This window comes from Camponotus floridanus, unplaced genomic scaffold (assembly GCF_003227725.1).
Source record: "Camponotus floridanus strain SB8 unplaced genomic scaffold, Cflo_v7.5 scaffold123, whole genome shotgun sequence".
In the NCBI taxonomy this organism is placed as follows: Eukaryota; Metazoa; Arthropoda; class Insecta; order Hymenoptera; family Formicidae; genus Camponotus; species Camponotus floridanus.
Window position 1 is genome coordinate 142,715 of NW_020229241.1, and position 12,783 is coordinate 155,497.

At 30.2% G+C, this 12,783-nt stretch overlaps 1 protein-coding gene across 2 annotated transcripts; it reads left to right on the forward strand.

Moving 5' to 3' along the window:
- The first annotated feature begins 1,773 nt into the window (after positions 1-1,773).
- On the forward strand, positions 1,774-10,645 carry LOC105248756 (cytosolic carboxypeptidase-like protein 5). Of its 2 annotated transcripts, XM_011253729.3 has the most exons (10): positions 1,774-2,265; positions 2,580-2,872; positions 3,001-3,339; positions 4,658-4,929; positions 5,018-5,171; positions 5,498-5,591; positions 5,662-5,971; positions 6,192-6,399; positions 6,505-6,666; positions 9,737-10,643. In XM_011253729.3, the coding sequence occupies exons 1-10, from the start codon at positions 2,151-2,153 to the stop codon at positions 10,430-10,432; spliced, it is 2,643 nt and encodes an 880-aa protein (XP_011252031.2). In that variant the 5' UTR covers positions 1,774-2,150; the 3' UTR covers positions 10,433-10,643. The 2 variants fall into 2 exon arrangements, with proteins under 2 accessions (XP_011252031.2, XP_011252050.2); XM_011253748.3 differs by lacking the exon at positions 1,774-2,265 and having other exon boundaries at positions 2,776-2,924; positions 9,737-10,645.
- Positions 10,646-12,783: the final 2,138 nt, after the last annotated feature.

Genomic DNA, 12,783 nt, shown 5'->3' on the forward strand with positions numbered 1-12,783 from the left:
CTTGTGAACGCCTTGGTGAATCGATTTAAAAATTGTACTGAAGATTCTAAACACATATAAGGACATACTGTACAATTTTCATTAAATTCTCAATATTTTGAAAATAGCTACAAAACATCCTTAAATTATATATTTAATATCTTTTTAACCAATTAGTACTTGTGTAATATTATTTGATCAAATATTTTCTCTGTATCTAAACAAATTTTGAATATTATTTCCATGTGTTTTTGTCATTTGAATCGCCATGGTTATACGTTTCCCATAAGAACACATATGTTAATTCGGTGCAAATTAAAATCCTTTGAACTTGTGAACGCCTTGATGAATCGATTTAAAAATTGTACTGAAGATTCTAAACACATATAAGGACATACTGTACAATTTTCATTAAATTCTCAATATTTTGAAAATAGCTACAAAACATCTTTAAATTATATATTTAATATCTTTTTAACCAGTTAGTACTTGTGTAATATTATTTGATCAAATATTTTCTCTGTACCTAAACAAATTCTGAATATTATTTCCATATGTTTTTGTCATTTGAATCACCATAGTTATACGTTTCCCATAAGAACAAATATGTTAATTCAGTGCAAATTAAAATCCTTTGAACTTGTGAACGCCTTAGTGTATCGATTTAAAAATTGTACTGAAGATTCTAAACACATATAAGGACATACTGTACAATTTTCATTAAATTCTCAATATTTTGAAAATAGCTACAAAACATCCTTAAATTATATTTAATATCTTTTTAACCAGTTAGTACTTGTGTAATATTATTTGATCAAATATTTTCTCTGTATCTAAACAAATTTTGAATATTATTTCCATGTGTTTTTGTCATTTGAATCGCCATGGTTATACGTTTCCCATAAGAACAAATATGTTAATTCGGTGCAAATTAAAATCCTTTGAACTTGTGAACGCCTTAGTGAATCGATTTAAAAATTGTACTGAAGATTCTAAACACATATAAGGACATACTGTACAATTTTCATTAAATTCTCAATATTTTGAAAATAGCTACAAAACATCTTTAAATTATATTTAATATCTTTTTAACCAGTTAGTACTTGTGTAATATTATTTGATCAAATATTTTCTCTGTATCTAAACAAATTTTGAATATTATTTCCATGTGTTTTTGTCATTTGAATCGCCATGGTTATACGTTTCCCATAAGAACACATATGTTAATTCGGTGCAAATTAAAATCCTTTGAACTTGTGAACGCCTTGATGAATCGATTTAAAAATTGTACTGAAGATTCTAAACACATATAAGGACATACTGTACAATTTTCATTAAATTCTCAATATTTTGAAAATAGCTACAAAACATCCTTAAATTATATTTAATATCTTTTTAACCAGTTAGTACTTGTATAATATTATTTGGCCAAATATTTCCTCTGTATCTAAACTTTTGCAAATTTTAAATAAATTCTGAATATTATTTCCATGTATTTTTGTCATTTGAATCGACGTAGTTATATGTTTCCCATAAGAACACATGTTAATTCGGTGCAAATTAAAATCCTTAGAACTTGTGAACGCCTTAGTGTATCGATTTAAAAATTGTACTGAAGATTCTAAACACATATAAGGACATTCTGTACAATTTTCATTAAATTCTCAATATTTTGAAAATATAATTCCTCGCTCGAGCGATCTCGAGTTAATCGAGTTGATCCACACGAAAACAAAACACGATCGATAAGCGATGCAAGCGCGTCCTATCGTTCACCCCACAATCCCCACATACGACTTTCTGCGAGCGTTCAAACTGTACCAGAGTTCCAGTAGGCAGCATCGTGCAAAGATGAACGATTCTCCCAACCATCAGCGTTATCATCGCTGATGTTTATTACACGCTTTGAGACCCCTTAAATTCTCTTATATAGTGTAAAGTAATAAAATATAGACATCGTATGATCGTCAGAGACGATTTTTTTGCCTCGTCAGAACGAGAATCAACCATGCCGAGGAACGTCACGTAGAAGGGTTTCCTCCTCCTCCTCCCCCCTCGCTCCACCGCCGAGTCGAAAAGAGACGCAGGAGAGGATCTGGGTCCTTAACGTTCTCGCGAGCACCAACCCTGGACACGTGAATGGATCGTCGTCTACAGACGTGAGACACACGATGGCGAGCACGAGCGAGAACATTAGCTGCGGCGGCTTCGTGTTCCTCAACAACTTCGACTCGGCCAATCTGGCCAGGGTGGAACAAGCGAGAACACCGGAGATCCCCGACAAGGGTAATGGGATTGTCTGATTTTGACGTTTCGTTCGATCGGGAATACGAATCCAGAGATCGACGATGATGATTTCGCGCTTACGTTTTTATGTTTTGTGTTTATGTAATTTTTGTGTTTTGGATGTAAGTAAAACCTAGGGTACGTAGGAAAGGTTTGTTTTCTTCGCACAAACGACTGAAATTATGATAAAGATTCGATCTCCCATGTATGGAAATATCTCTACGTATGTTAAATATATAACCGTATCGCTATAGGACGTATGACCCTGCGGATGTTCCTCTTATGTAATGACAGAATAATTTTGCTATTTTTAGATGTTTACGAAATTGAAGGGAAATTGGCCAATAACTCGAGTCCTAAGGAGATGTCGGATTATGAGTTTAACCTGTGGACGAAGCACGATTGTCATGGCACGCAGTTTCAAAACAGTAACAGGACTTGGTTTTATTTCGGTGTCAGATCTAATCGTCCAAGCGTGACGGTCAGATTCAACATAGTCAATTTGAATAAGCAAGTGAAGATGTTCAGTCAGGGAATGTGTCCAGTTTTTAAAGTTGTACCGGGACACTTGCATTGGGAACGGATTCGCGAAAAACCTACATACACTGTAATTGTAGTATATATAATTATAGGAATGTGTGTATATGTCTAAGAATATAGTAAGGTCATATATAAATGCATGTAACAATTATTTAGCGCGCAGTTATATACAGCGTATTATTTATGATGTTGCAGCTTGATCAGAGAGGAAACGACTTTACTTTATCCTTCCTCTATTACACTCCAGAAAATTCAAAAGCCATTACTTATTTTGCTTTTACCTATCCATTCTCGTATACGGATTTACAAAATTATTTGAGAAGGATTGATACAAGAATGGGTAAAAGGAGTGCAATGTGTACAGATGATATCTATTATCATAGAGAATGTGCAATAAAATCTTTGGAGGGTCGTAGACTAGATGTATTAACAATAAGCTCCTATCATAACATATCAATGGAGAGAGAAGATAGACTAATTAATATGTTTCCTGAGAGAAGTGAGGAAAGGCCTTTTAAATTTCGGGACAAAAAGGTATTGATATATTACACTTACTAAAAGATGCATTCTTATATTTTCAAAAAGACATACAGGGTGTCCCAAAAGTTCCAGACCGGTTGAATATTTCATAAACTATGCACCGTAGAAAGAAATGTTTTAGACAAAAGTTGTATAGCTTGAAGGGGGCCATTGCCAGATAATGGCAATGATTTGACATGGGAGAGTCATTTGAAAGTCACATCAAGATCACCGTCAATTTCTTAAATGGAACTTCCTATTTTTTATTAAATATTCTGGTAGCTCACGTCGAGAGCTTTCCAAAACACTATAATTAAGTTAGTTTTTATTAAGTACTTTCCGAATTATGAGGCTTGAAATCATTTCTTAATTTTATATAAACTGTAATATCTTGTAAAATATTCATTTTTCGATTATTTTACCTTAATACTTTTATGTACAAAATAATGAGAAAAATCAATTGGTGTAAAGAAAACTCATAGTTGTTTCGAAAAAAAAAATGTAATTTGCAATTAACAATTACATATTTTTTCTTAAAAATAACTATGTCTTTTCTTTACACCAATTGATTCCTCTCATTATTTTGTACATAAAAGTATTAAGGTAAAATAATCGAAAAATGAATATTTTACAAGATATTTTACGGTTTATGTAAAATTAAAAAATGATTTCAAGCCTCATAACTTGGAAAGTACTTAATGAAAACTAACTTAATTATAGTGTTTTGGAAAGCTCTTGAGATGAGCTACAAGAATATGCAAGAGCATATAGGGTGTCCCGTTTAAAAAGTTGGAGCTGACCTTCGCGTGTCCTTCAGGTGGCTCTTCAAGATCAAACTAATAACACCATCTTATGTCCCCCTTGAAACCATACAACTTTTGTCTAAAACTTTTTTCAAAATAATCGACTCCAATCGAGATATTATCTTGTCTCAAGATAAATGCCCCACCCTGTATATATATGTATGTATGTATGTATACACACACACAGAGTGTCTCATTTTAAATAACGACCTCAAATATCTCCCGAATAATACATTTTACAGAAAAATGTTTCAAACAAAAGTTGTATGGTTTCGAGGGGGCCATAAGATGGTACCATTGATTTGACCTTGAAGAGTCATTCGAAGGTTACGTGAAGGTCATTTTGAATTTCTTAAATGGAACACCCTATATATTTTTGCACATTCTTGTAGCTCATCTCGAGAGCTTTCCAAAACACTATAATTAAGTTAATTTTCATTACGTACTTTCCGAGTTATGAGGCTTGGGAGATATTTGAGGTATTATTTAAAATGAGACATCCTGTATATATATTACATGTTTGCATTTAGGTAATTTTTATAAGTGCGAGAGTACATCCGGGTGAAACACCATCCAGCTTTGTTCTGAACGGTTTCCTTAATTTTTTATTAAATCGCGAGGATCAGATTGCCATAAATTTACGTCGCCTATACGTGTTCAAATTAATACCAATGCTCAATCCGGACGGGGTCGCTAAAGGTCATTATCGCATGGACACAAAGGGAGTAAATTTGAATAGGATTTATTTAAATCCTTCTGAAATAGATCATCCAACAATATATGCTGCAAGAAATTTAATAAGGTAAACACTTGTATTTTGAGTTACATTATTTTGATGCTTCATAATATGCGGAACATGCAATTTAACGTTTCATATTTTTTTTCTTTAGATATTATCACAATTTTTATCAAGTACCAAGTGAATTAATTGATGACTTGTCGGATATAAATTTAGAAATTGTAGACAACAAATTGAATGTTATAAATTCAACTGCTTCAATAGCAAACGCTGTACGTGACACAACTACGAGACTGTTGCAGCAAGTATGATGAAAACTCTTATCAAGTTTCTCTTGAAATAATATTTCTTCATATTACAAATGAATTTGAACAGTTTCAAGAAATAAATATTAATAAATATTTTATATTAATAATTATTTTATAAATATTATAATATAATTTTATATTATAATATTATAATTTATATTATTATAATATAATTTTATAAATATATTATATTATATAAATACTAATATTTATAATATAAATATAAATATTTATATTATAATAAATATTTTTATTATAATAAATAAATATGTTATATCAACCTCTGCAATATTACACTTTTAGTATTATTATTTGTTTGCTAGGTAACATTTATGTCATTGGAAGAAAATAAATGCGCTTTGGAAACTAAAGAGAAACGTTTATTGACATTAGAAAATTTGGACGGTGCAGTTATTGGTATTGATATTGACTTTGTATGATGGAATCTCCCCAGATCTAATTTCTGATTAGCTTATTGTGTATACAGATGAAAGGAATGAGTTATCGAAAGAAAATGGTAAAAATGATAACGTCACGGAGGACAAAACAAATGACAAAGTAACTTATACAGCTGTCGGAATGGGCGAGGTATCGAAATCTTCGGATAATTCTGGACTGTATTTATATATCGACTTACATGGTCACGCTTCGAAAAAAGGCGTTTTCATGTACGGGAATCATTTTGCTGATCCGGAAGATACTATTACGTGTATGCTGTTACCTAAATTGATGTCCATCAACAATCCACACTTTCATTTTACATCATGCAATTTTGCAGAACGAAATATGTACATCATGTGAGTATGTTTTGCCGTTAAAATTCATGTAGTCGCTTTTATATTATTAATTATATTATTTATTTATATTATTTTATATTAATTTATATTAATTTATATTATTAATATTAATTTTATTAATATTAAATTTAATTTATATTATTAATATTAATTTATATTATTTATATTATGAATTTATATTATTAATTATATTATTTATTTATACATATGGCTTGCATAGAGATAAACGAGACGGTATGTCGAGAGAAGGTTCAGGACGCGTAGCGGTGTACAAAATGACTGATCTGATACGCAGTTACACCCTAGAATGCAATTATAATTCTGGTCGTTTCGTGAATTCAATACCAGCCAGAGTTCGCGATGGGATAAACAAAACTATGAATCACATGTTTGTCCCTCCAAAATATACCCCAGCAGTGTTCGAAGCGGTAAATCTATCTTAATTTCCGCCTTATTCAATCACATCTTTAACAACAAGCATATTGCAAGTATGTTAATTATTTTAACAACAAAAACGTTAATAATACACGTAGGTTGGAGCAGCGTTAGGTCCATCTATTCTTGATCTCACTGGAAACAATCCCAACAGCCGATTGCCAAACAGTCAATATCGTTCTCTAAGAGGAGTAAAATCTCATTTGAAATTAACATATGTGAACAATTTGTCCTCACCACCCAACAAATTGATGCGTAAGGTAAATTTTGATGTAAATACCGAGAGTGACGTTTGCAGTGCTGACATAAAGCAGTGTATAGTATCATAATCACTTATTCTGTTCAGCAACTAACTTGGTATACTGTTTAGCATTACACTACAACACATTAGTGCCTGATCGAACGTAAATTTATTTGTGCATAACTGAGAAAGTGGGAGAGAGATTTTGTATATCTTAATAAATCGCGAATTTTTATGTGAATATTTCGAATTGCATTGAAATCTATATCGAAATTTATACAAAAACGGTTTTAGTATTTTATATAATTATACATATAATCAATATTTTATATAATTATATATATTTGGACAATAATATTACAAATATTTATTATATTATTTATATGAAAAAAATACATATTGTAAAGATCTTATTTTACTCTTCTCGATGAGTCTTCCATAATTTTGATTTATATAGACAAGACGTAATAATATCGTATATAAATTTTTTTAAATATCAATTTACACATTATGTTTGTTTCTATTAATTTTATGGAACAAAATAATGTAAAACAATATATATAAATATTTAAATTATATTGACAAAATATTCTAATTTTCACTATATTGACTGATTAAGTTTATTTTTACATACATGATATATATTGCACAAATTAATTTCTGTAAATTAAGAATAAAATGAAATTGTTAAAAAAAATATAGGTGAGAGATGGATAAATAATATTTTATATGTGATTCATCTTACATTGTGACTAATTCAACAAAGTGTTCATCAATCATACACGCTTTGATGCTTTAATAATCATACTTGACGTTACTATTTGTTGGTGAATAATCAATTTTTACGCACTACTTTTTCACGCCGATAATACACAAGTGCACTTACAATCACGTCATTTAATTTATGCAGTGATAAAACGAAGAAAAATGAATCTGTGCGAGTTGTTATGAATAAAACAATGTGTTAATATTACACACGCATACACATGTATGTAATTAATTGTATCTATTTCTTTAGCGAAGGGCACAACGTAGGGATATAAATGGTTGAACCATTATATCTCTGGATGATGGAATTGTTGGGATATGGCAACTTGTTAATCAAAATTTAACTGTGTTAATTATTTTAACAACAAATATATAGAAGAGTACACACATACACACATATATATAAAGTACATTTTATAAACTATAAATGTTGTTTCTTAGTATTATATATTTATATTAAAAAAAAAAATCGTAATATACAAATTTATTATTTGTTGAAAATATAAATGAAAAAATACAATCTTAATATTTCATCATATAAGTAAAATGTTTACAAATTCAGATATAATCTTAATATTAATAATATAAACTTGGGAATATCATTTGCTTGAAAATCATTCCGAAATTCAAGATTCCGGTTCGTATTATGTATGCATCCATGTATAATGTATTAGATACACGGGATTACACATTCAATTGTGTTAATAAATGTTACAGTTTTTAGCGACCATTTATTTATCTTATTTTTATTTGATTCCTGGAAATCCTGACCAAAGAATATCCCGATGAATGAAATAACTTGGCATGAATTGTGTATTATGTTCGCAGGCAAAAACCGTGACAAAATATGCATACGATAAAATGTAATAAAAAATATGCAATGCATAAAAAAAATTAATACTGCATCTAAAATTATTGCTTGCAATAAGTTTTAAATGTCAATGAAATATGGATAATAATGCTATACGCATTTAAAAGCAATGCACAGCACACTCTAGCATGCGTCACATCGACGAATGTTCTTATTTGCTGAATATCAATTTCATAAAAATATACAGGGTGAGCCATTTTAAGTTACCCACCCCATAACTTTTTTATTTTTGAATGTACAACAAAATATTTTAAATAAAAATTGCTTGACTTCGAGGGGGACAGAAGATGATGGCAAAAATTTGATCTTAGATAGGCATTTGAAGGTCATATAAAAGTCACCTTCAATTTCTTAAATGCAACCTACTATTTTTCATTGCATATTTTTGTAGTTTATCTCAAGAGCTTTCCAAAACACTATAATAAATTATTTTTCCATGAAGTACTTTTCGAGTTATGAGGCTTGAAATCATTCTTAATTTTACATAAACCATAAAATATCTTGTAAAATATTCATTTTTCGATTATCTTACCTTTTATGTACAAAATAATGAAAGGAATCAATTGGTGTAAAGAAAACATACAATTGTTTTTAAGAAAAAATATGAAATTGTTAATTGCAAATTACATATTTTTTCTTAGAAACAACTATGTGTTTTCTTTACACCAATTGATTCCTCTCATTATTTTGTACATAAAAGTATTAAGGTAAGATAATCGAAAAATGAATATTTTACTAGATATTTTATGGTTTATGCAAAATTAAGAAATGATTTCAAGCCTCATAACTCGAAAAGTACTTCATGAAAAAATAATTTATTATAATGTCTTGGAAAGCTCTCGAGGTAAGCTACAAGAATATGCAATGAAAAATAGTAGGTTCCATTTAAGAAATTGAAGGTGACCTTTATGTGACCTTCAAATGACTATCCAAGGTCAAATTTTTGCCACCATCTTCTGTCCCCCTCGAAGTCAAACAACTTTTATTTGAAACATTTTGTTGTATTGTACATTCAAAAATAAAAAAGTTATTGGAGTGGGTACTTAAAATGGCTCATCTTGTATTAATGAGAATCTCCTCTGATAAGAAACATATTTTTATCATTGTGAAAATATTTTTAGTTGCATTGTGGGCAATCTTTTTTGCTACTTTTGCTTATTTTATAATTTTCTCTCAAGTTTTTTTTTCTATGTCGTTCATGTAAATTATGCGCTTCGTCTTTTTAAAAGTGTATGTGCCATATTTCGTTCGCTCTCGTTATGCATGGCAACCGCCGTAACGCGAGGGGGTAAGTCATTACTTGCATAATTAAACAATTGATAATGCAAAATCAATCTCTCTCTCTCACACACATTTTTTATGTTATTATCGTGAACGATATTTTTGTGATGTACATAGCACATTTCTTTCTCTCAGATACAATCTATATATATGCTGCCTTTATTTACAGGATAATGAGGGTGTCGATGCACAGAATACCTGCATCCTGAAGGAATTGGAGACGAAGTTAAGCGACGTGGTGACGGGAGCGAAAAACGCCATCAAGAACGAAAGCAACTTGGTGAAGAAGTGCATTCTACGCCGCAGTGCTTCTCTTTATGCAGCGGTGAAGAGGATCAAAAGCAACAAGAAGCCTCGGCAAACACTTGCTCGTCGAGCCTTGAAGAATCATTGTTCTAATAATGCGGAGAACAGCGCGATAATCTGCGCGGTTAAATCCAAAGTGGAAGCGAAAACCTTTCTGAAAACGATCGATCACTATCGATCGAGTAAATCTAACGTGGGATCAGGGATCGGTGACAATCTTGAACCGCGTTTGAGCACGAATAAGAAATTAACGAATAATTTGGCGAGGATGTCTTCCGAAGAAACAGCGGCGGTGAAACACGGTGCGAAAAGATTGAAAATCGTTTCGTCGACTAAGACATTCAAAGCTCTCCCTGAAATCAGAGAATCCGGAGTCGTGGGAGAAACCGGCGCGAAAGTGTCCTTGAAGTTAACACGTGCTTACCAGAAACAGAATGCTAAAGGAACGCACGATAGGGCCAGACTTGGTAGACACATCAAATCAGACAAGTCCCTTAGACTGAAAGAAACAAATAAGACTGCTGTTAAAGAGAGTTCCATATTTGAAGAAGGCATATGAAGCAAAAATCCTGAAAATGAGCTTCAATGATAAAAAAAAAAAAGAATTGTTACCTTATTTTGTCATTGTTTTTCTGAGAATCTATCTTTTCAGAAACATATTTCGCATATTGTAATATACAGGGTGCGCCAAAAGTCTGGATACATCTAAATATCTCACAAACGGTGCATTTTAGAAAAAAATGTTTCAGGCAAAAGTTGTTTGGTTTCGAGGGGGTCATAAGATAGTACCATTGGTTTGACCTTGAAGAGTCATTTGAAGGTCACGTGAGTGTCACTTCAATTTTTTTTAAATGGCACCCCCTATTTTTTATTACATATTCTTGTAGCTGACCTCGAGAGCTTTCCAAAACGCTATAATAAAATATTTTTTCATTAAGTACTTTTCGAGTTATGAGGCTTGAAATCATTTCTTAATTTTACATAAACCGTAATATATCTAGTAAAATATTCATTTTTCGATTATCTTGCCTTAGTACTTTCATGTACAAAATAATGAGAGAAATCAATTGGTGTAAAAAAACACATAGTTGTTTCAAAGAAAAAATATGTAATTGTTAATTGCAAATTACATATTTTTTCTTAAAAATAACTATGTGTTTTCTTTACACCAATCGATTTCTCACATTATTTTGTGTATAAAAGTATTAAGATAAAATAATCGAAAAATGAATATTTTACTAGATATTTTATGATTTATGTAGAATTAAGAAATTATTCAAGCCTCATAACTCGAAAAATATTCAACGAAAAAATATTTTATTATAGCGTTTTGGAAAGCTCTCGAGGTCAGCTACAAGAATATCTAATAAAAAATAGGGGGTACAATTTAAAAAAAATTGAGGTGACCTTCACGTGACCTTCAAATGACTCTTCAAACCAATGGTATCGTCTTATGGCTCCCTCGAAACCAAATAACTTTTGCCTGAAACATTTTTTTCTAAAATGCACCGTTTGTGAGATATTTAGGTGTATCCAGACTTTTGGCGCACCCTGTAGAATGAATTATATAATATCCAGCAAAGAAGAGAATCTTCCCACGAAGAAACGTAATGAAAAAAATATAAGTAAATTTTTTTATATATCTTGTATATATAAAATATATATATAATATACGAAATGTATAGTTAAATTTCTTATCTGTATTATACTTGATGATACAAACATGTAATATTGTATCGTTGTATATTATTTCTCGTGTTTCTTTTTTCATAAAGTGATATGTTTATTTGCCTTTTTAATTAAAAGGCAATAAAACCGTCAAATTACATATATAAATGTATATGTCATGTTATTACATATATATTAGACACATAAAATGCTATTCAATTTATCATATAATGATATTTATTATTTATATAAGGTGTCTTTTTTTTTCGAATTTTCTATACAATTATCTTTGAAACTAACGCTTATCCCAAACTTGTCAGAAATTTAAGTTATTTGTTTATTTTGAAGAAGATATCTTAAGCACAATTTTAAAGAAATTATTATAAAAGATTATTTTGAAGAAGAAGAATTATTTTGAAGGATAATGATCCTCTATATTTTTGTTTTAAAAAGGTTTATCTTATGCAAGCATATTTTTATATATCAATTTCAAAGATAATTGTATGTATAGAATACTTTATATACTATAATGTTCTATTATCAGTACTTTATTTGTCTATTTGAATATAAAAAAGGATGGTTTTTTCTATCTTATCTCTTAATTATAATGTTCCATATAAATGTTACATTATTTATATACGAAATTTTTGTTGGCAAAGTAAATTTCATATATACATGTATAAATCTGTACTTCACTAACGCTTCTTTTACGCTTCGACGTTTCAATTTACGCTTCTTAGGAGCTCCGTTTACTCTTCTGTTACTCTTTCCTTACATTCGACTTACGCTCCGAATATTCATTTTCGCTAGGATTTTGAGTGATAGTATATTTTTTATTCCTTTGTTCGTCACTTTTGTTCGCGCGTTACTTGGTACCAAATTAAGATAATTAACTTTATATTTTATATAAAGTATAAAATATATCCATAAATAAGTATTTGTGTTTTTTTATTTTAAATGTAACAATTTAAAAGTTATCCATTTCTATTATTCTACACATTCCAATATATGTTACAATACGTATACGTAATTTTATTAGACAGGTAATGAGTGAGATGATGAGTGGATGAGCCGAATCGTCCTACAGGTATGTATTTAAAAAAGGACATGTGCAAGATTTCGTCTTTTTGGACGAAAAATTGAAGATTTCGAACTTCCATAGCATCAATTATAGTCATTTTATTTTCTTCTTTATATCATCTGTTTATAGGAAAATTTATATGTACAGAGTGGACCAAAAGT